Source organism: Hippocampus guttulatus, chromosome 4, assembly GCF_054856545.1.
Source record: "Hippocampus guttulatus isolate MCC_2025c chromosome 4, RoL_Hgut_1.0, whole genome shotgun sequence".
Taxonomy (NCBI): domain Eukaryota; kingdom Metazoa; phylum Chordata; class Actinopteri; order Syngnathiformes; family Syngnathidae; genus Hippocampus; species Hippocampus guttulatus.
Window position 1 is genome coordinate 14,259,411 of NC_141264.1, and position 24,369 is coordinate 14,283,779.

A 24,369-nucleotide genomic window follows, 5' to 3' on the forward strand; every position below is an offset into this window, starting at 1 on the left:
TTCATGTCTCATGTCGCACGTTTTGCATCAGCTTGTACCAGCTATCCAAGGCCGGCAAGTTGTGTGTTCCCGCCATGAACGTCAACGATTCAGTGACCAAGCAGAAGTTTGATACTCTCTACTGTTGCAAGGAGTTGATATTGGATGGGTAAGCGATCATAGTATTTAGGAACACACACACACACACAAACGCTCACACTGACACAGGTGACTGACTGCGCTGCTTTCAGGTTGAAGAGAACCACAGACATGATGTTTGGTGGCAAGCAGGTGCTGGTCTGTGGATACGGTGAGGTCAGTGAACATGAATGTGTGTGTGTGTGTGTGTGTGTGGCAGGCCTTTTCATGCCACGCCAAACAAAAATGACACAGAATTGGATGAAAGGGTCAATCACTGAAAGAGCATTTCATTTTTCTGCCTGTCACTACATGTTACTGGCATACATAGATGAACACCGACTTGACTTAGGAGTTCAATTCATTCCAGAGTTGTGGCTAACTCAAATCAGTCGTATCTCAAATCGACTTTCCCCATTTGCAGTAAATGAATTGCCATTAATGTGTTTCATCCCCCAACAACAAAATAGCAAACATAATAATAATAAATAAAATAAAGTTGATTTTTATGTGAAAAAACACACTTCATAGTATTCTACTACATTACAATTAATATACAGTAATAACATAATATAGAATGCAGACGTTTCGCAACTTCGAATTTGCAAGTTTGCATTCGTTTGTTACTTGTTAAGCATGTAATTCTGGTGAGATGTTCTCCTGTGATTTAAAAAAAATGGTAAAAACAATGTTCCCAATTTTTTTTGTTTAAAAGTTTATAAATAACCACCAACAGAGGGGGCGCCATAGAGCTCTTGCCACATTGGCTCGGGCTGACACTTGCCCCGAGCTATATAAGAGACCGTTCGAATTAATTTCTTGTGCCAGGTTGGCAAAGGTTGCTGCGCCGCCCTAAAAGCGTTGGGTGCTGTTGTGTACGTAACAGAAGTGGACCCCATCTGTGCCCTCCAGGCCTGGTATGCTAAACTACGAACACAGGCACATTTCCAGCTAAGCAACCAGGAAATGTCCTCAATGGATCTCAATAAATTTGAGACCTCTGCCACATTTTTATAGCATGGACGGCTTCAGAGTGATCCAGCTGAGTGAAGTTGTCCAACACGTTGACGTGGTCATCACCTGCACAGGTACACAGGTACACTAATGTTGCATAGACACAGACCCGTCCTGTGTTACAGCTCAAAGTTGCAAAAGTGCTCTCATTCTGTATTTGATATGGATATTTGTGTAAAAAAAAAAAAATCACTCTGGTTAGCAGAAGTACTGATTCGACTCCTTTACGTATAAACATTCAGACACTGAAATGTATTTCGGTCCAAAAGATTAATGAGGACCCACAGAGCCCTCATACCTACGTGTCTGGTTGTTATGCCAATCATTAATTTTTTTTCCCACATTAATAAACTTTTTATGCCACTGACTGGCTCTGTGTAAACCTACTACAGTGGATTCAACAAATATAGGACAACTTGTAGTACAGGAGCCTTGGGTTGGGCATTGGATCTCGAGAATCGATTGGAATTGTGAGTAACATTCCGATTCTCCCGGGATGATTCTCATTTTAAAATTCCAGTTCCCCGTTTCGATGCCCCGTCTGCTGACTGGGATAAGCAATGTACATAGTTGAATGGTTGTTCGTCCTTGTGTTCCTGTGATTGGCTGGCACCCAATTCAGGGTGTTGCCCGCCTACTGCCCGAAGGCAGCTGGGATAGGCTCCAGGATCCTTTTGAAGTTCAAGCAGATCGGAAAATGGATGGATGGGAAGATGGATGGATAATTACACAATAAATAATTATTAAAAGTGTAATATATACTCTTGTGACGATAAGATAAATAACGTAAATTCAAGTGTATAGGTTTGATACTGATACTGTGAACAATAACCATGTGAGAAATTCCCAATTTTGTAATTTGTAACATTTTTAAAAGTTACAAATGAACAGAATTAGTTCACAGTATTTCATCTGAAAAAAACGGATTGGCTTTGGCATTTACGTCAGGAGTGTGCCAACATTTTCTTCCAAGGGCCACATACTCCAAAATAAGAGAAAGGATGTACTAAAAAAAATTAATAAATCAACTGGGTAATAAAGCAAAACAATAATTTTTCATCATTTTAGGCCGACCAATAGTCCTACCGAATGATGACAGATGAGAACAAACTTCTCTTTGTTACTAACCAATGTAGAAAGTAAGTGCTGTACTGGAGTACAATGCAGACAAACGGCACAGGCCATTTCAAATATTCATTGTAGTCTATGCTGTTGTAATCCAGAACTCCTTGAAACCAGAATCAAAACGATGAACCGGAAGTGTACTGTAATTGTTGTAGGGATACAATTGCCTCGGCTAGCTCTGAGGCCGATGTAACTTTGAGAGGGGTGGTTTTGATACACTAATGTCAGCTTTATAATGCTCCACATCGACTTCGTATAGCATACCACATACTAATTTCCTCAAATCATTATTTCTCCATTTCAAAAGTTCCACCATGAACCCGTTAATTGTTTTCCCATGCAGGTAACAAACATGTGGTGGCCAGGGAACATCTGGACAAGATGAAGAATGGCTGCATCGTCTGCAATATGGGACACTCCAACACAGAAATAGATTTGGTATGCTCTGATATTTGCGCGGGAACGCAGATCACTCTGGACTGGTCTTCAGCCAATTACAAGGCATGACAAAAATATCTCAAATGATTTTTTTTTTTTTAAATCGGAGATGCAATTAAACTTTTCTAGATGATTTTTTTGCACTGATTCCGAATCTGCCCGTTTTCTGTCTAGCAATTCAGATTTTCAAGTATTTTTTTAAATGTATTTCCATATATTTTTAATGTTTATGAATTCAGAGTCATGTTCCGCAACAGGTGGAATTTTTTTCTGAAACTCCATAGCTTTAAATTTTATCGCATGGTATAATCCGTATTGCGCAGGCTTATTAGGTGAAGTTTAAAAACAAAATATGAAAATCTATCAAAAACCTGGTGTCCTTGAAAAAAAGTCAAGGCCGCTTTCAAAATCAGTGTCCAACATATACCTAGGGACAAATCAAGCCATCTTTGATTAAAATTTGCTGTTTAATGTAATAGAATGTACAAATCACAACAGACGTGTTTTGCCGGTCAAACTGGGATGTGGCAAATTTTGCTCTGACGCACCACAGTGTGAAAATATGCTGACGTTAGCTGTGAGGACAAATTTAAAATGTGATTGCTTTGAAAAGTGTTCAAGTTGCATCAGCCAGCACGACTAATTCTGAAGGCCCTGGGCAGATTCCATTGACATGGCAACGTAAGGAAATTGAAATGTGATTGGACAAACAAAAAAAAAGGCCAATTCCACATAATGTAGTGGAAGCAGTGCTGCTGAGAAAAACGTTATGAAGAGAAAGGCTTGTTGTTGTGTTTTATCAGGCGAGTCTGCGTACTGAAGAGCTGCGGTGGGAGCGCGTGAGACCTCAGGTGGACCACATCGTATGGCCAGATGGAAGGAGAATCGTCCTGCTCGCCGAGGTGATGCCACTATACTGTTGATCTATACCAGCTACAATAGAAATGTAACCCATGAAGCAGATGACACCCAAGAACGTCTGAGCCCGACCTATTTTGACTCGATGAGTAGTGTCGTGTATCTGAAACCTACAATCGGCAAATGGGCCATTAAGCTTTGTAGTTTAAGTGGGGTTTAGTTAATCTCTCCCATGATCGGATGGATGATATGTGAATCTTTTAAAACGACTAATGACCATTAAAATGAGACATGGCATTTAATGTCACATTAAAACGCATAGTAAAAAATATAAATACACTTAAGAAATATGCACTATCAAGTGGGATAAGATCTGCCATATGTTATATGAGGTTTTAAAAAAATCCATGGCCGAATTGTAAATTTTACTCCCAAAAATGTTTCCGAGTGAGTTTGAATCTTCAAATGGTGTGGTTTGTCCTAAATTAAGCAGGAAAACTTTAAATGGGCGAATGAGCATCATGCTTTTCATGGGTCATCCAACCTACTTGAATCTGTCCTCTGATTGGGCAGATGCAATGTACAACCAATTCAACTAACCAATGATCACTGAAGATAAACACGTGATGTTTTCACTTCACATCAAAACTCAAAAAGTAAGTACACCTAAATAAGAAATAAACACCGTCAAGCGTCCTGGATAAAATATCTTTTTTTTGGGGGGCCAAATTGTAACATGGTGATTTCAAGTCAATAAATCAACTAGTTTTTGCTAAATAAAGCAGCTAGCATTAGCAAGCGTGTCATTGAGCTTCCTGGTTTAAGTGGGTCTACCTAACTGCTTTAATTAGCCTGCCATCTGATTTGATGAATGGGATGTGGATCGTATAAAATGACCAACGACTGCAGGTGTCTCTTGTCTCTTTTATTCTCACTTCAGGGTCGTTTGCTGAATCTGAGCTGCTCCACTGTGCCCCCCTTTGTCCTGTCCGTCACTGCCACTACTCAGGTGTGTGACCCGCACACACACCGATTGCTCTTTATTCTGTGGACAAAAGTGCAAGTATTATAAATGGAGCTGATTAGAGATTCTACTCTTGACTCGTGGTTGGTTCAAGGAGACATCGGATGCTTTTTTTTTTTCACGTGTCACCGCTGAAAAGCGAGCACCCACAAAAATCCTTAAAGTCTCTTCACACTCCCTAACAATCAAGAAATGGGATAAGGCATAACATCACTTGGAGGAAAGAAATATTCTGGTGCTTGCACAGTTCTCCAAATAAGAGGCAAAGCAGTGGAATTTTGACTTCAACTCCTAAATGTTCAGGCTCTGGCCCTCATTGAGCTGTACAATGCTCCAGAAGGACGTTACAAACGGGATGTCTACCTGCTCCCAAAAAAGATGGGCAAGTTCTTTAACGTTAACTGATATTGATATGAACACAAAATCCCCCTTGTTTTGAAATGTGAATATTTATTTTTACAGATGAATATGTGGCCAGTCTTCACCTTCCTGGCTTTGAAGCTCACCTCACTGAGCTGACTGACGAGCAGACCAAGTACTTGGGCATCGGCAAGCATGGACCCTTTAAACCCAACTATTACAGGTGACATAAACACACGCACACACACACACAAACATTACATTTTAAAAAAAAATTGTGGCTCACTAAAAACTTTTTTGAGGCAGGTATTGACACCTGGACTCCGGAGACAACCTGTTTGTGATGTTATTACTCTGAATATTTCTTTGAAGTCTACATTTATCACAGTGCACTCATGAAGGGATAATAAAAGGTTAGAAATATATACTGTGTATGTAGGCTCTATTTTTTATTCATAAGAATTCATCGGTTTGTTGAAATCGGAATGTGGAAATTAGTTGCTGTCATGCAATGTTCACTTTGTAAAGCTGTCAGAGCATTATTAGCAGGCTGGCCAAGAGCAGTCTTTTCGGCAGGAGTGAGGGGAGGGCAGAAGAGAAGTGGCAGTAAAACAGGCCATAATCCAGATGTCAGAAATGCATGGAGGTGGAACAACCCAATCTCCCAAAATCTTTGTGAGCAGTGTATGACCAGATTAGCAATATGTGGTTAAAGGTCAATGAAATAAAGTTGCTGATATGTTTATCACAATGATTGTTGGTCCCGGATTATTATTGATAAGGGTTACCATTTGCAGCATTGGGAGACAGTCTCAGTCTGACAGACAGGTGGCACTCGCGCTGTCATTTGACATTACATAGAGAATCCCCCAAAATACAAATTAGCATTTTAAGGTCCATGGACTAGTACAATTTTTGTTGTCACCAGTATGGGCAGGTCAGGGTACTATTCGAACAACTGACTGATTTGTAATTTTATGACAGTTTTCTAATTTAACCCTTCCATGCACCAATAATGATAACCTGTAATCTTATAACGTGATAAATTGTCCACTGTAGTAACCGTTGTCCCTGAGAGGCATTTAGAGTCTGATATGGAAACAAAATCAAATGTTAATTGAAGAAGCCAAAGAGGTCATTGAACACAAAAAAGCTCAATTGAAAAATATTTGTCTTCAAAAACAAACTACAAAATTTCCACCCAACTACAAGTATACAAGTATGATTCCAAAAGTGTCGTCCGTGTACAGTATTGCTTGAAAATGGCTCTGGCTCTTCACCCAGCTGAGCAGCAGATTATGGGAGGAGAAATTGGTGTGAAGCTGTTGTCATGTAAATTAGCCTAAAGGTTACACCCAGAGACTCAAATACAGTAAAAGCATACAAGCCATTATAAAATCAAGTTTCCATAAAATATCACCTTAAAACAGGGGTGCCCAAACTTTTTGGACCGAAGATCTACTTTTCGATCAACTAACCTCCCGGGATCTACCCTTACCAGCACACGCGCGCACACACACACACACACACACACACACACGCAAACGCACACACACACACACACACACACACACACACACCATGATGAGAAACAGCCTGAAACTGAGGCATGCGATGCACTTTTGCAGCCTGTTATTTATCGTAGTTATCGTTTTAAAGTGCCTCCCTGGGCCCTCCTAGATTCCTCTTCTTTGCCCGTGCCCTCGGTGAATTGTACACGAAGCAAACTCTGAATGAGAATAATAACGATAAAAGATAGAGCGCAACAGCTCTGATCACAAGCTTCAATTGCAGACTGCTGAGCGCTAACAACTTCCCGTGATGTAATCACGCGCCACCGTAAATTCTAGATTTACCTGCTTTTTAATTTTTTTTTTGTGAAAGTGACACTGATAGGATGATTAGGGTGCAGCGTACATTAACACAAAAAAAAATATTACTAACATGTACAAAGACACACAAATGGTTGTTTGTTTGTTTTTTTCTCCTCAACACTCCTTGGATCTACTTGGGACCTGTCTTAGATATACTGGTAGATCAGGATCGACGTAATGGGCACCCCTGCCTTAAAAGCTCCGTATATCATTCACACAAACAACCCCCCCCCCCCCCAGAAAAAATGCCCACAATTCAAATAAACGTTCGTATTAAAAGCTTTCATCTATCACTGAGCCGAGTGATGCAAATTGGGTTACACCAGCTCAGTTTTCACTTCTTTCTGCAGTCTCATTAATCATCCGCATCCAAAAGCGGCGTAACATCATTAGTGCAAGTCTGTCAGAGGGTCGAGGGCTTCTGCATGTAGGAAATGACATTACTGCTGATTTTCTTGTAGCCCCTTTGACCCACGTCGAAAAACAAGACGACATCCTGGGTACAGAACTCACCATTGCAAAGGTGAGGGCTAGGGTTGAGTTTGGGTTAAGTCACGTCACATCAATCGGCATCTGCTATCCTCTATCGTTGAGTTATTATCTGTCTGAGATAACAAACTCCTAATAATACTGCATTATTTCTACATTAATCTTATCCGGAGTCCTGTGGCCCTCAAGTGTATTTAGGAGCAAACATTACAGTATAGATTTCATACAAATGTACAAAAAGGTCATAAAACGGTCATTAGGGCTTTAGCGCGACACAAGCAATCAACTTTAATGACGCCACTTATTCTCTTGCATTACTCGTGCGTCCATGTGTGTGTGCGTGTGTGTGACCAATTGATAATCCATTGGTTAGTAAAGCTCAATGACAGATGGTTACTGGAGGAACCAAGAAGTCTCAGGATTCAGTGTGTGCGTGTGAATGTGTGTGCGTGTCCTTCTCTCTTCCCAATCAGGGATTCTCCTTAAAGAGCTTTTGATGCATCACTACACACGCTAATCACGTGTAGCAGCTGTCAGTCGACCTCTCCCTCCTCTATTTCATTGGTCAGGTTGAATGGAAACATTGTTGCTCTGTTACTGGGTGGATTGCTGAATGGATGGATGGATGGTCATCATTTCAACATTCACTGGTTGGCTCTTCGGTTGTTGGAAGAATAGATTGATTGATGTATGAATGAAGGATCGTTTCACAATCCATCCATCCATCCATTGATCCTTCAATCATTGTGCATGCAGTGGATGGATGAATGGGAATCAACAGCCGTTGCTGACTTATTCATTGACTGACAGTCAATATGGCTGACTGACTGATTGACAGACTGACCGGCAACTGACTTACTGAGTAACTCACTGACTGATATATTGATTGAGGAACCGATTTTCAACTTTATTTCATTACTGCATAGAAAATGCTGCACATAAAGTAAAATCAGACACATAAAAACAAAGACAATTAAAACAATAAATTAATCCTGAATGAATGACTAATTGAACAACTGATGATTTTCTGATTGGAGAAACTGACTTTCGATTAATTAAAAAATTAATCGACTGATCAACTTGACTTATTGAATGATTGAGTACCTAACTGACCTATTGAGTGAGATACAATCTGACTGACCACTGTATTGGCTGACTTATTGATGGATTGATTGATGGACTAAAAATTGACCAAGTCATTTATTTACTGAGTGTTTGATTGATTTATTAGATTGATTGGTATTTATGGACAAAGTGCAGTCGAATGGTGCGCATGGTTGGAGTTTTCATTCCGTTGGTATTTTCAAAGAGACTCGTTGTTAGAAGCGGGCGGTTAGCGCTGTTGTGGGCGTAAACATAGCCAATAAAAGAAGCTCCTCTCATTCCCTTGAAATTTGGCACAAGAGAGGTACACAGTCTTTGACACGGCGGGATAAGAGATTGATTACATTTGTAAGGAAGTTTGTAAGCAGACCTGCACAGGCGGATGATGCAAAGTTGGTCAGGGTGAGCACAGATTACTGATATGGAGTGGGCACATGGAAATGGTCAGTTGAATCATTTTCTTAAAAAGACAATCTAGTTGTGTCCTCCAGTAGTCGTCTTGTTGTTCTGAGACTGCAGACCACTCAGGAGGGAGATGGTATCTGCAAAGCCCTCGCTGATGCGCCTGTCGTCACTCACAATCCCATTTGGTCACTTGTATATTCTATATTTCTTCACCAATTGACGGTTTATCCAAAAAAAGCCAGACTGTGTGGAACTCTGTTGTAGTCTCTCCATCAGTTTTTGGCAAGTCTAGAACCACCGGATCCTTCCACGCCACCAGAGTGAGTTCTACTATTGCCAAGCACCGCAAGAGAGCTGCCAGGTCATCCAGACTTTGTGCGACGGGATGGTTTCAGGTTGCATCCCCTCAAAGATCCAGCAACAGCAACAACAGACTCTTCCCAAGACCGTGCAATTGATCAGCCTGGTAGTTTGTCATTCTATGCCCCGCCTGAGGCCACTGGACATAGACACCAACATGAGGTCAAAGAAAACACAAGCACTGATGGATGTCCGTCTTGTCCTACAGTGGCACCATACATAACTGCTCACGCAGAGACACGCAAAGCAAAAATGTGCTGGTGCCAAAATGGGCAAAGTAGATCAGACGCACTTGAACAATCCCAGACAAAAAGATTCTGATGGAGGTTCTGTCTCAACTCTGTTTATGGCCCATTGATAATTCACTGATAATCTGATGAGACAGTGAATATTACCAGTGCCATACACAGAAGAGGGGAAGATACATGTGGAGCATCTGTGAACAATTTCTTCAGATTTTTCATTTTCTAGTCATGATTAGAATGGTTAGGGCACTGGTTCTTAACCTTTTCATAGGTACCTAACCCAACCAGTTAATATGCACATTCACCAAACCCTTCATGAGTGAAAAAAATATATTTTACAAAATCAAGATAAAAATAAATTATAAACAGAAAAAAGTAAATAAAATTTCAAGAGGCAAGTACCGGAATACTTATTTTTTTTTTTTTTAAATGTACGACGTACTCTCACAACAGTCACACGTTGACTACTAAGCGAACTAAATTTCCCACAGCACTGATTGGACAAGCAATGTCATGTGATCATCTGCAGCCAGTGATGGCCAAGCCGGTGTGTCATAACTAACTAACATGTTGAATCACGTGTGTCTTACCCTCCATGGCAGAGGCTCTGTCGAACCCTTGAGACCGACTCACCGAACCCCTGGGGTTCGATCGAACCCACGTAAAGAACCACTGGAAACGCATCGGGGTAAAAATACAGTGGGGGATAGGGACTAGGTCGGCCCGCAAATAACGAAGCTCCGCATGTACAGTGTGTGTGTATATATATATATATATGTATATGACAGGTTATATAGATAAATGGACATTTTTTTTCACACCTGAGTCCGAATCCAAGTCACTTGATTTTGAGGATCTGCTGTCTTCATTTAATACCTTGGCAATGTGTTAAGGAGTGCCCTGCGATTGGCCGGCAACCGGTTCAGGGTGTCCCCCGCCTACTGCCCAAAGACAGCTGGGATAGGCTCCAGCACCCCCCGCGACTCTTGTGAGGATAAAGCGGATCGGAAGATGGATGGATGGGTGGATAAAAAAAAAAAAAGAGTGCTCCAACCTATATCAAAATGGCACCTTTTATTCTATATGGCTTGTGGAGCACTGGTTTAAACTAAGTCTGACTTTTAAATAATTTTCTTGGGGGGGGGGGCGACACATCCGATTTTCAAGTGGTATAATAAATTAGTTGTGTTAAATGCAGATCTATCCTTTCTGCCACCAAAATGCTCGATTTGCACACATTGTAAGTCACAGTTGCACTTTCCACATTAAAATATCCTTGTAGTTACATTTGTGTGTGGACACACATATGTTTATATATGTATATATACACAGTGTTGTTGGGCAGTGAGAAGCCGGTCTGCCTCTTCCATTGATTCTGGCTGTGGGGGATGATGTGCTAAGTGATTTTTGAGATGCTCCAAATTACTCCCAAAGCGGGGTCTCATCTTCCTGTTTCCGGGTGAGATCAATAGAGTAAAAAGCTTGAGCGGGACAGAGAGCGAGATGTAGAGAGAGAGAGAGAAAGAAGAGAGAGAAAGAGATTACATCTTGCTTGCTATTTGTGCTGAGTGATAATTACGTTGTCTGCGAGGGATCTGATGATGCTGATGAGTGCTCGCGTCTTTGTAACTTTTCATCAAGAGTGGAATCAAATTTATTCAAATCTTCCTAATCAAGGCTAGAGTGGATGGTAAAACATTTGGGGGCGGGGGAGCATAATTTTCACATTTGGGCAGCACAGTAGTGTACTGCTCAGCATACTTGTCTCGGAGTTGAGATGTTCTGAGTCCTTCTGTGCATACACTTCCTCACCCATTCTCAAAACATGCATGTCAGGTTCACCAAAAACTAAATTGTCCATAGGTCTAAATGTAAGCATGAATAGTTTGTCTAAGTGTGCCCTGTGATTGGCTGGCAACCAGTCCAGGGTGTACCCAAAGGGAGCTGGCATGGGCGAGAGCTCACTCGCCAACCTAAAAAGGATCTCGCTTCACATTTGGAATTTAAGTCACCATTAAAATAATAGTTGAAGACAAATGACATCGCCATTAGCTCATTTCTTGACATTCTTACCTTGCACAGATCCCAAATCTTCAAAAGATGTCGTCATGCTTGAGTTTAAGAATGGAGCAGACGACTTGTGTGCGCTCCGGAAGATTTTCTTGTGAGGAGGCAATTAGCGACTAAGCATCTTACTCCAGCAGAAGCATCGTAATCCATGCTAGCCCTCTTCTTACTGCACCTCCCCTAGATACAGGTAGATTTTAAAATGATGGACTTCAATACTATTTGTGGAAAACCCATTACAAGAACAACAGTTGTTGGGCTCGTGTACTGAATTATCTTATAAAGAGTGTTCTAGTAGAGGGAGTTGAAAGTGACTATAAAATAAATGCTCAAACGTTAGCGGTATGTGAAAGAATTTTAACACTTTAAGACTTTTAACAAATGTTCAAACTATACATAATGTCACAGTTGCTTAAACCTTTTGTGTAGTATATGTGTTAAGAACATTTCAGTTTTATCCAACTGTGAACTATGAAGCAATATGTGTACTTAATAAATGTTTTTAAACTGCCCCCTGTCTCTCTTTAATCCAAGTTTGATGTGCAATCAATTTTAATGGAAACTAAAGTGGTTTAGAAAATGTACTTTTTCGGAATAAAACCTCTGCCTTGCTGGAGTGAAAAGAGCCGTGTGAAAAACAAGTTTACCATCATCCACGGAGCGGGTGTGACGTCCTCCTGCAGAGCGGCCACGGCACTTCGTTCTCCCGCAAAGTTTCTCTGACCACCCGCCCGCCCCACCTCGTCATGTAGCCTCCTTGGGATCACGCACCTGCTGTGGGTGATTTATTAGATTGCGCTCGGGTGTCGGGGCGAGCGAGAGAGCACGCGAGAAAGAGAGAGAGAGAGAGCACGCGAGAAAGAGAGAGAGAGAGAGAGCACGCGAGAAAGAGAGAGAGAGAGAGAGAGAGAGAGAGAGAGCACGCGAGAAAGAGAGAGAGAGAGAGAGAGAGAGATCAAGAACAGGCGCGTCATCCTTGACAAGCTGCGTGCGTCCGAGTGGTACACTCCAGGTTTGGGTTACAAACGTTGACACCGAAACCCACTCGTGGAGTCTTTTGTGCATCCTGCTCGCCCGCATGCATCATGGAGCAGATTTTAATACCTATGTGTTCAAAGGACATAGTGTTGCTTTGTGTGCACGCCAAGGCTGTACGAAATTCAAAAGTGAATTCAGAATGGTCCCTACATTCCTATTCAATTCTTGAAATTGAATTAGAATTGAGGTGACAAAAAGCGGAATAGCAACTGAAATTTAAACTGTCGGAAGTAGAACTGAACTTTCATGAAATGAAAGAAACAAATTAATATTTCATAAGATTATCATTGCCACTGCAACGTTACTGTATAGCACAAACGTTAACTTTTAGAGGTTATGCCATCATTTCGTTGGGTCATTTACTAACATAGAAGTCCAGAGTCAATGTGAACAGTAGAAATTGTTTCGACATATTGCAAAAGGGCAATTCATTCGGTACACCTGAACGAGTTGTATCCACCCTACCCCAAAAATGCCTTTTCAAAAATGTTTATTTTTGATTGTAACTAATAGAGGGAGTAGTGTTAGTTTAAAACTGTTCATGTTTTTACACTTCTGTATGTTTATGACTAGTTGTAGTTTGGAATCGCAACGGCTGTAATTCTAACTATGATGCCCTCCAGTGGACAAGTGAGACAACATTCTAACACAAGTGGGCTCTTCGGTTTGCTCCAATTATGACGACGAACCCCGAAACTGCGTGCAAATCGGAATACGCCGTAGTCATTGTCTGTTTATTTATAGAACAAGTCTCCACTGTGTGCGAGTGATAAATTAATACAAGTGTAAACGTGTGAGTGTTGCAGCTGCGACAATTAAATTTCCCTCACGAGATGTATTAGGTGTATCTGTTTTTGATTTATCTAGGCCCCGCTAATCTATTTTATAATTACACGCTTGTGTGAAAAACACTTCCGGGCCATGAATTTAAAACGATCAAAGGAAACCCAGCTTGACAGAGTTGCTGTGTATTTTAAACGTTATGATTTTTATGTTTTAACTATTCAACTTTAGACACATACAAATGTTCTCATACTGTAGAGGGGGGGGGGGTCTGTCCATTTCCTTATCCCCCCCCCCCCCCCCCCCCATGTGGACACAGGTTCTTTTATTTCTCTATAAGGCGGAAGAAGACCCAACACCACGTCATCATTTTCTCAGTTTAGCACAACACAACACGAATCGATTCGGGCTCCTGAGAGTCTCAGATTTCGTCAGGAAGTGTAGAAAAAAATGCAGTTATGAGAATATATAGAGACCATATGATAATGAAAGGCGGGGAGTTACGCCTCCATGCAAATCCCAGCTTTGATGTGATGGCAAGAACACAGATGCTTGAGATAACAGTTACTCTTTTGATGTCAAACATGTCCTCTGGAGGGGGCCCTAAAAGTGGTGGGGGTCGAGGTGCACTAAAGGTGATTGTAATCACAGTGAGCAGTAAATACCTTCAACAGCATTCTACATTCTTTGTTTTCGTGTTTGAACAGGACCAACAACAGAGTGGGGCTAAAAAAAAGTCACAGTAAGGAATAAATTCCTTAACAATACATAAAGCATATTTGACAATAATGATGACCTTGACCTAAACATCAAACTAACAAATTACCTTGGTTGGTAATTACTTGCTAGCGTTCACAATTTAACTTGCTGACTAATTCCTAGTACTAAGCTAATTATTTAACTCGTTAGCAAACTTTGTAAAACAAAACAAAAATGTTCGTGTTCGGTTAATACAGGTACAGTAATTCGGTAAGTCAACAATGGATGTCAGCACCAGTGTAAACCTTTATCAACACTTTGTAGTCATGATGCATGTCGACAAAGCTAAATCTCTGTTATGCATTATGAAAATGACACCAAGACATTGTGTGATATATGCTTTTTTTTTTTTATTTCTTTCAAGTTACAAGAGGACATTTATTACCTTTATTTTTGTAAAAAAAAAAAAAAGGACAAATATTGAATATCTGACTTGCATTTTGTCCAAGAGGAGCACAAAAGAAAAAAAGGTATCAAATATGTCGGCGGGAAACATACACACACATGTAAATATGTGTGTGCGTGTGTGTGTGTGTGTGTGCATGCGTGTTCATGCATGCTGATGAGCCAGGTGGTTTTCTTATTTGGAGCAATTTATCACAACGACTAATGCCTAGTTCCCAAATATGGATTATCTGGCCAAATTTCAAAATTATGTTTCCCTTCTTCTGAGTAAAGTCAGAAAAGGCCTGATTATCGGTCGGCTGTCGCAAAAAGATTATCCTAAGGGATTATCTTGTGTCATGGGATGTGTTAATTGTGATTTTACTTCCCGACTACTCAAGAGAATGGCCAGGAGCCGCAATTTGTCATTCTTAACCATGTTCCTATTCCGCCCTGATCGCTCCATCGTATGCTAAGAGTGCGGAGACATCAAGTAGAAAAAGATGTAAGAGTATTTATATCTTTGTATTTAAAGTCCGACTTGACATCCAGCGTGTGGACAGGGGCTTCGTTTTGGCATGGCCATTTTAGCACGCCTTGTTGAGCGAGGTGTAGATTCAGCACATTCTGGGGACACACCCAAAATGTTTGAGCGTGGAGAGAACGACTTGAACTTTCATGATTTTGAAGCCTTGTTTTCTACACTTGAATTTTTCACACTTAACAATTTTGTCATTCAAATTTGGCAGTTGTTAGCAACACACTTGTCTGTGCTGTCAAATTTGAAAGATATTTCTTTTCACTTGAAATGGACTTTAATATGATAATATGATGTGCACACCACTCTAGAATTATTCATCCGAGGATGATTGCAAGACTTATATTAACTTTTTTTGAGTTTCCAAAGTCTATAAAAAATCTTGAGTGCAGGTGTCTTTCCCTGACAGGAATCAAATGAAAGATGCATTCAAACAGAACAGTGAATTTACCATAGTATCAATGCTTCAGAATTACTACCTTTTCTGAGTGTAGATCTACTTGATATTTGGTCCTGCTGCAATCAGCCGTCAAACTAGCAAGAGACCAAAAGAAGTATTGTTGGAATGTGGAATGGCTGTAGGTGGAATAAAAAAGAGCACTTCAGTTGGACAATGAATGTAACATTTTACATTTTGCATATAAGATGTGATTGAAACGAGTCCAGTCCTACTCCTTCTCGACTTCACAGGAACCCAAACATGTACATGTGTGTTATTGGATTCACTGCGAGAAAAGAAACAAAAGCTATCCCTACGCAAGTCAAACAACTAGTATAGTAGGTACAAGCAATAGGCAACAATGAAACAAGGACCCACAGACTGCCACAGGCAGCCTGTTCTCACGAGAATTTATCTGGAAAGTGTACCAAAAATAATGCATCATTTATTGCTCACATTACATTCTTCTACAAAGGGAAGCACTATGAAATACAAGGCCAGACTCTTTGCAACATGGCCGACATGCTACACTGAAATGCTAGAATTGCCACAAATATTTTTCCATCATTTTAAAGTTTTTTTTTCAAAGGCATATTATTAAACAAATAAGTATGGTCCTATTTAGGTATCAATATTGAAAAATATATATATACTTTGTTTCAAAGAGGGTTAAACTAGTTTAGGTAGCTTTGGCATAATCCTGGAAACTAAAATTCTTCTTACTGACCAATTAGATGGGTATCTTGACAACTGACTATCAACTTGCTACCTAACTAATCAAATAGATAGTAGTTATGGTGACTAATTGCTAGCTACAGAATTTTTAACCAACCAGCCAACCAACAATGTGCTTGCTAACCAACTAGCAAGCTTGCTAAACTGCATAACTGATCGCATGGACTTCATAAAATGTGTATTTAAAAAAGTGCCCATTTTCAACTAGGCTTTCATACAAAATCCAACTAAATTCTCACGTGAGCTGACTCGGTGTGCGGCCAGGCCCCTGGTGTCCTCCCACCACTGACAAATCCTACAAAACTCTCTGTCATGCCACACCAATTCACAAAAGACACTCAAGAGAAGAACAACAACTTTCCTAAAACGGAGAGGAAGAACGGGACATCGGCAGAACGGGCAGTGTCTCTCCTCAGTCCCGCTAATCATCAGGATTACATTCACACACTCACACTGCAGCTTTGTTGGGACTTTTCCCACCGCATCTGCGGATGCTGCAGTTCCAAGTAGAATGAATGAAAAAGATGAATCGACATGGTTTCTTCCACAGCTTCCTCAGTCCGGATTCCCAATAATGATAAATCCTGGAGCAAGGTGTGCCGCTGGCCCAGGTAGCCATAAAAATCTCGCTGTAAAAAATAAGAACTACAACTCCATGTCCTGAGCCTCGTCCTCGGAAAAGTCTGACATGGAGCTCTCGGAGGAGGAGTCCCCGCCACCCTCCTCCTGCTCCTTTAGCGCCTCCTCTGTGGCATACTTCTGGATGTACTCTGACAAAAGACAGAAGTGGGCGTTAGGTAGGAGATTCAAGCAGGAAATATGGGGCTACCTCATCCAAACTCTGAGGGGCAAACACCCATAATACAATGAACACACGCTTTATTGTGGTTCATGTAGGACAAACACTTATTTTTTTTTGTGCAGACTAACGTGTGAATGATGAAGTATTTGGAACATCCTACTGTCACATGACACCTTTGATCTTGTGTTTGTAGTCCTCCGGTCGGTGAAGATACATGGCGGCGGCGTCCCCGTTCAGCGGGTCGATGGGGTTGGGGTAGGCGAGCAGCTGAGGCAGGAAGGACTCAAAAATGTTGGTGAGGTCTAGAGGTGAGATGCGGTGGAGGAAAAAGTGCAGATGAGGGACAATCGTGTGTTTGACTGTCACATCAGTCCGTAAATGCAACACTTACTGATCTATTAACTTTTTTTTTTTCATTCATGTATTTTGTATAAGTTTGTTCTAATTGACTTCAATGAATTACATTTCCTAAAAGGACAGTCTAAAGTTTTGGAACCTGATCTGTCATCTTTGTCCAGTTTTGATGGTTAATCCAGTTCGGCAGTGTTCCCTCAGCTGCCAATCGGCCAGTCAAACCAGAAGCTCAACCGACATTTGCTGATTTGCATCTCAGGGAAGTTGCTTGTTACATTCACACTTGAGGGGGTGGGGGGGCATAAAATGTGATTGCCTTGCTGCCTTCGATGCCACACAGCTTCCTGTCTCGGCTTCTAAATACCAATCGAGAACATGCTGTATACTTTACTATAGGCAAATCTCGGCACTGGCCTGTTTGTCTTATTGTGCGAACAATGCTTGAACATGACAACAGTTCAGCAGTGACATGTTAGGCAAGTAATGCTGGTCATCAAATGTGTACTCTTTTTTTAATTCAGAGATGCATGTCAACTTTATGAAATGAATGCTTTGCGCTGATTTAAAATATGCCCTCAAAAACACATTTCCTAACAAATAAAGCCAACTCGGATTAAAATTTGCTGTTGACCAGTGTGATGCTTTACAAGCGTGCACCTATACTATCACTTTAACTCCAAAGTTGAACACTGCGGATTGCATGGTCATTAAGTAACTGAAGAAGGGCTTTCAGTGAATGTCAAAGGTGGAGTGTGAGTGACGTACCGTAGAGTGCCGTCCATGTCTGGTTAATGACGTCCAAACACACTGTTCCTGACCTGAGAGGACACGCAACGCTGTCAGAATAATGTAACAGGTTACCTTTGTAAAACACTACAAAGTGTAGGGGAACGTCAGTTTATCACGGTCTTGACATACAGGATTTCGAGTTTATGAATGGGGGGGGGGGGGGGCGAATGATGAGCCGCAACAGTTTTCCCATGACATCATAGACCACAAGAAACACCCACAGCTGCCATGCTTGGAGGTCGACGGATTTTTGTTCAGGTGCTTACTGAATGCTTCTACACGTAAAATTTAGATCCAGCATTTAAAAAAAAAAAAAAGTGAATATCATGTTTTTGTACATAACAGCAATGACAAGGAAATAGGATTAGCCAGTCATTTCCTTGCCAAGCGCTCCTATTGGCTCAGCGGCACAAAGTAACATCTTCTGTAGTTCACAATGCTGTGTTTGGCTGTTAAGACAAATGACACTTAAAATTGAGGCACTTACTAATGCACACACACATTGGGAATCAAGTCAGCTTCTGGAGGAACTCGAGTGTGTTACGTTCCCCTTCATCTGGCAAATAGTGTGGCTCTTAAAATGTAGGTGGCCAAAATACACCTAATTAAAATTAAACTCCAATAATAAACGAACCACCAGAGGATGCTGGAATGGAAAATAACCTGGCCTCGTCTGACAGTCAGCAAAACAAGCGGCGTCAGTGACGGACTGACGGACCTTCCATCAGTATTGACTCTAGAAAATTTTGAACATGACTGAGATTCTTCAGAATCTGACCAAGAAATTGCATGTTGAATTGGGGAGACGGCCAGGCCAAGAAAGCTGTCCACGCCGCAACGTCACGGCTTCGCTTCTTGCAGGCGGGTGCGGCAAAAACTGTCACTCTGTAAATTGTGACGTGAAACCCCATCAAGGAATAACAAAGCAGCCGTAAATAAAAGAAAACATTTCCTACCCCAAACACAAAAGATAACAACTCCGCACATACAAAAATGTACTTATGACTTTACCACTGTGTTAGGAATAGACTACACCACCGCTGAACAGAACTACGTTGTAAACCGAGGTCCCCCTTGAGCTTAAAAGGGTGAGTGGAATACTGAACAATCATAGGACAATCAAAAATTACTCACGCTTCGTCAATGTTGGGATGAAATATTTTGTTCATGAAACCTGTTTATATAAAAAAAAAATGTAGGAAGGCGTGATTTTAAAATACTGGACGAGTGATATTAATAAACCAAAGTCCCACAAAAAAAATATAAACAATACACACCTATTGATGGAGACTTGAAGGGGTATTTTTCTGGTAGATCTACTCTGACCTTCCACACGCCTCCTTCATAAGGTGCTGGAAGAAGACGGGAACCAGGATTTCAAAATGGAATGATCCAAAACCAAATTGTGCTTTCCTTGTAGGTAAAACAATATGAGGTTGAATTGAAGTCGCTCTTACTTCCAGAAGGACCGTGGAACTTGACCACAAACTCATTGAGTCCGCTCAAGATGGTGACCTCATGCTTGCTCTCTATGCTGATGCCGGGTTGAGGAAATACACCACGAGATGGGGAAACACACAACACAACAGGATGCTGGACATGAAGCCAACTTTTTACTTTCTCCTTTGAGATGTTAAGTGTGAAGATCGACAGCTGGCTCTGTGACGGAGAGATCAAATAATGCAGCTCAAAACCTATTCCGGCAAAACTACTACCAATCATAATACTAATGAGACTGGTCAACAACACATTTTGGTGCCAAGAAAGTTTCAAGGGGTTTTAAGGCTCCACATCCAATCGTTATAATTTTTTTTTGTTGTAGTGAACCACAAAAACATGACACAATTGTCAAGAAAGTTGACTCCCAAAAAGAGAAAATAAAGGAAACCATTTGAATACTTTGACAAGTTGTTGTAGTCACTGAGGGTGTAGTGGTACACTCGCCTGACTTATGTGCAGGATGTGTCAGGTAGGTTCCCACTCTGTGACGGTTGGATGTGGGTGTGAATGGGTTTTTTGTCTCTACATGTGCCCTGTGACTGGCTGGTTCAGGGTGTAGTCCACCTTCTGCCAAAGTCAGCAGGAATAGGCTCCATCATCCCCCCCGCGACACTGTTCAAGATAAGCGGTGTTCAAAATGGATGGATAGATGGACAAGTTGTTGTAAATGATTGATTCCCCTATCGGTATCGCTTGGCAGTATCCACTTGGGTCTGCCCAAAACGTTTTTCGGGGGGGGGGGGGGGGGGGGGTTGAAAGCTCGTTAACTTTTTATTGGCTGTTACATATGCAAATTTGCAACTCTGTGCACCTGCAATTCAAATTTTGAATCCCACAAAAACTGGGCTGATAGTCAGGCATGAAATCTCGCTGCCAAATCCCACACACTGTGCGACAGTTCAGTCGGGTTCAGCATCATGATAATCTATGCATCCAACTAAGCCGTGTAGCTCTACTTACCATTTGGCTTTGATTTTATAGTCAGGGCCTATTGTAACCGCATGATAGTGCTTGTCTGATAGCGGCCCTTGGTGAGAAAGTGATGAGTGGAGAAACATGGGCGTTGCAGTTCTGTGAACTCGTCAAAGTGCAAAGCATCTCATGGACATTTTCTGAACTAGCCAGATAAAATCTTATAGTACTAACTCATATACAAGGCATTAAAATGTATGTACTGTATATATTTTTTATTATATTGTCCCTTTTGAGTGTGAAAACTGACAGCGGAGTCAAGAGGGTGTGCCTACTCTGTGACTTTTTATGAGTCACATTCCTCTTTGCCCAAAGCAGTGTCTTTAAGCCTAAGCCACCTTGGCATGTGGACAACACGCCTGTTTTGTCCATCAGGTGTGGTGGAACATGAATGACTGCTTAAGGTTAGGTCTTGTGTCATGATCATAGCATCCCAGAGTCATAAGTTGAGTGAGTGACATGTTCCAAAATGACAGCTGAAAAACACTCAACCACTTAACAACCAACAGTTTGCACCATTTCAGCAATGCAACAAAGAGAACAAAGTGCTCATTAAACTATTTATAAACAAGCAGAACACACATAACAAGAATAATGCTCAATTTTGATTGGCGCTGTTACAAAGACATGAATTTAACTGCAGGAGTGACTAAACATCAGAAACAGTTGTTAGCATGATGCAGGCCAGTTCTACAACACTTCACCTACAAGCATAACAGTAGATGCATACCGTAACTGTCGGACACATCCGTCAAAAATGACTCTGTTCTTTCATGAGGCTGATTTTTTTCCCCCCTTACATTTCCTATCCATAATTTTGCGTCTACGAAAAGCGGGTTTAAATCTCTCATTTCCACATTCTCCCTGCTTGTCTAGAGAGACTTCATGCTCCTCCTGCATACCAAGAACATGTTAGGTTCATTGATTGGTTTTCTGTATGTGCCTTGCGATTGGACTGAAACCAATCCATGGTGTATCCCACCTCCCAGTCAAAGTCAGTAGCGACAGATTCCAGTTTACCCAGGACCTGAATGAGGGCAAGCACTATAAAACATGGATGGTAATTTAATGACTTCAGTCACATTTTCCATTACATTTTTAATGCTTTTTGCGTGAAGCTTTTGCTGTGCAAGTTAATGTTTTTTTTTTTGCCTTTTGCCTTTTTTTACCCCCTTGATCGATCAAATACTAATAATATACAAAATAATGATTCCAATTTAAACAGCTATATTTTGCTAATCAAAGTTGGCGGTTAATGAATTTTGCTCACACCAACCAGAGTGAAAAATACAAGACGCCCGCTGACCTTGTCTGGGTGTATTTGACATTATTCATTGTTAATATAGTTTTTAGCTACATTTGGCCTGCGGTACTCATTTTGAAGGCCCTGAGAGGATTAGATTGGATTGACATGGTCACGCAAGTAGACTGAAATCTAATTGGCCAATAAAATATATGCTTCAACAAGGCAGTGCTGCCTAGAAAAACACAACAAAATTCCAAGAATAAATACTGAATGCAATAAATGTAAATCGATGTTTTTGCTATTGCTCAGCCCAATTATTGAGTGGTGGAAAATCTGACAAAACCAGCTTCAGTCTTTTGGGGCCTGATCGCACATGTTCTTCCTCTCATCAGCTGCGAAATGTGTTTTACGCCCCGCCCTCTGCCATATTCCGGATGGTAACAGGCTGACCAATCAGAATGAGGCGCCTCGCTGCAGGACCAAAACAAAACAATTGAGCTCACGCGGCCCGACAACACCTTTTTCAAGTAAATTCATCCGACAGCGAAAAAAATGGAAATATACGTTAAAAATAGATTTTAACATATATTTTTCCAGAAAAGATTGACAGCAAATAAAATCATTATGCGACCTTAAAAACCGAAGGCTAACAAGTCACATTTTGGGAATTGCTGTTTTCAAAGTCGAGAAACCGTGACTTTGTTGCAATATTTCTTTTTGTCATTGAAAATATGCCAGTGGGGGGTCACAGTTTTATCGTCATAACATATCGATTGCTCGACCTACGAACCCAAAATATGTTAGCATTGCCTTCGTTTGTTTTCTTTCAGCTAGCAACCGTTCATCAAAACTGTGAAAGAATACAAGTGTTTATCTAACTCCTGAAGGCAGCAAAGTCAACCTTTGCTCTTAACAAAACGTGCTGTCAATCGGCTGTGCTTTAGAAAGAGTGCGCTGACGACGTGTTTATTTTGTTTGCTTGTTTTCTTCCTTGAAAACAACCGGAGTTAGCCACTAACGTACAGTAGACGACAGCGATGCGAACAAGGGCTCGTTGACCCAGTGGAAACACATCGAATGTGGACAAAAGCACAGTACATTAAACACATACAACTTCGTAAATATAATGCAAATGCTAGACAAAGCAGTGTCATTGACAACTACGTGGGAAAACACTTTATCCCGATATTCCATTGTTGTTGAGAGCATAACACCCACAAGTAACGCCTGCCCAAAATTAAAAAGTCATTTTTTTAATCGAGTGAGTGTGTGTTTTAACATTGTAAGAAGGATACAGTTTCACCACGTCGGTGTCCATTCGCCTCTTGCCCGGACTTGGAGACGACATTTTTTGTGTATTCCTTTCACAAGTGAGCTAAAAAAAGACTGCGGTAGTGCTTCTTTTTATGCAGTGGAAACAGCTACAAAGCTTCCGTGATTGAACCGTCACCCTTCCCACGGACTCCATAAACAAAAGGCCGGTTGTGGCATCGTCCACTTTGTCTTTTTTAAGTAATATTTCGAGCAGCTTCGAGGAGTTGTGCGCTGTACCCCGTCCGTAGACATCAAGCTGCACAAGCCAAGGGAACCATGAGGGGAGGAGTTGGGGTATAGACATACAACAAAGAGACACGCAAATGCGTCACAGCACTTCATAACACGGCGTATTAAATCCTTTCGTGTCATTTATCACCTCTCTGAAGTCAATATTTAATAACACTTTTCATTAAAAGTATTAACGGTGTTGTTTGTGTAAAGAGTGTTGTTTGTCGACACAGTACACAAGTTAACGGGGAGATATTTCTATTAGTTTTAGTTCTATGTTTTCACCCGAGAACAGGGCAAAGTTACTCCTACTTCGGTTCTAAAATGGTTCTAAAAAAGAAGAATGTGCTCTCCCGGTCATCGTAGTTACACATAATATGTGATAAATAACGGGGAATATTCAGTACACTCAGCAAATGGAAATAATTTTGTATTAATATGAGCTGTAGCTTAATTTACTATCAGGGTTTTTTTTTTCTCCCGGAACTAAAGTGGCACTTGACCGATACACAGCGTGGCTAAGAAAATAGTTTAAAATTATATTTTTGAATATCAAATGAAATGCTGGAATGGCTTCAAACTCACTCTTGTCACGGGCCACTTTGGAGTTACGTCTTCCCTCGGAGAGCCGTTATGACAGTGAAAGCAACAAATTTATCGATCACTACTTTAGAAATCAGTCAATTATAATAGTTTCCCAATTATTGTTCACGTGAGTGTAAACAGGGAAACAAAAATTGCTGCGCGATCTCAACGCTATTTATTACACCTGACAATTTGACATTTCGGTACAGATTTTAGCAAGGATCATGCAAGTTGACACACTTTTTTTTCTTTATTTTTTCTTTTTTTTTTTGCACGTAAAATGACGTTTGAGTTTGACACCTGTGAACTACACAGATTTCTGACCGGACTATAGCATCCCATTGCCCCGGTGTAGCACCATTCCTGTTTATTAGATAAGATAAGATAAGAAAACCTTTATTAGTCTCGCAATGGAGAAAT

General features: G+C 40.9%; 2 protein-coding genes and 1 long non-coding RNA gene across 8 annotated transcripts in view; 1 reads left to right on the top strand and 2 right to left on the bottom strand.

Annotated features, from left to right (window-relative positions):
• Positions 1-5,690, top strand: part of LOC147206052 (S-adenosylhomocysteine hydrolase-like protein 1) — a 13,273-nt gene extending 7,583 nt beyond the window's left edge. For 2 of the 3 annotated variants that reach the window (XM_086108799.1, XM_086108801.1), the window contains exons 8-17: positions 32-148; positions 231-294; positions 946-1,034; positions 1,135-1,205; positions 2,600-2,694; positions 3,498-3,596; positions 4,493-4,561; positions 4,880-4,958; positions 5,039-5,159; positions 5,243-5,690. In XM_086108799.1, coding sequence (XP_085964925.1) covers positions 32-148; positions 231-294; positions 946-1,034; positions 1,135-1,205; positions 2,600-2,694; positions 3,498-3,596; positions 4,493-4,561; positions 4,880-4,958; positions 5,039-5,159; positions 5,243-5,249 — 811 coding nt within the window. In that variant the 3' untranslated portion in view covers positions 5,250-5,690. Of the gene's footprint in view, positions 1-31; positions 149-230; positions 295-945; positions 1,035-1,134; positions 1,206-2,599; positions 2,695-3,497; positions 3,597-4,492; positions 4,562-4,879; positions 4,959-5,038; positions 5,164-5,242 lie in introns of those variants that run through there. The other variant, XM_086108800.1, reaches the window with a different exon arrangement.
• Positions 1-12,242, bottom strand: part of LOC147206053 (uncharacterized) — a 14,832-nt gene extending 2,590 nt beyond the window's left edge. For both annotated transcript variants that reach the window (XR_015100666.1, XR_015100667.1), the window contains exons 1-2: positions 12,128-12,242; positions 11,487-11,660 (exon numbers count right to left, since the gene is read on the bottom strand). This is a non-coding gene — a long non-coding RNA (uncharacterized LOC147206053). The remainder of the gene's footprint in view (positions 1-11,486; positions 11,661-12,127) is intronic.
• A 2,139-nt stretch (positions 12,243-14,381) lies between these two features.
• On the bottom strand, positions 14,382-23,420 carry LOC147206054 (ubiquitin-conjugating enzyme E2 H-like). 3 transcript variants are annotated; one of them, XR_015100740.1, is made up of 8 exons: positions 23,115-23,420; positions 19,559-19,635; positions 19,379-19,453; positions 19,236-19,275; positions 18,078-18,130; positions 17,132-17,260; positions 16,609-16,926; positions 14,382-15,516 (listed from the first exon to the last, which is right to left on the bottom strand). XR_015100740.1 is itself a non-coding variant. In XM_086109530.1 (7 exons), the coding sequence occupies exons 1-7, from the start codon at positions 23,165-23,167 to the stop codon at positions 16,802-16,804; spliced, it is 552 nt and encodes a 183-aa protein (XP_085965656.1). In that variant the 5' UTR covers positions 23,168-23,420; the 3' UTR covers positions 15,847-16,801. The 3 variants fall into 3 exon arrangements, 1 of the variants encoding a protein (XP_085965656.1); XR_015100739.1 differs by having other exon boundaries at positions 14,383-15,558; XM_086109530.1 differs by lacking the exon at positions 14,382-15,516 and having other exon boundaries at positions 15,847-16,926.
• Positions 23,421-24,369: the final 949 nt, after the last annotated feature.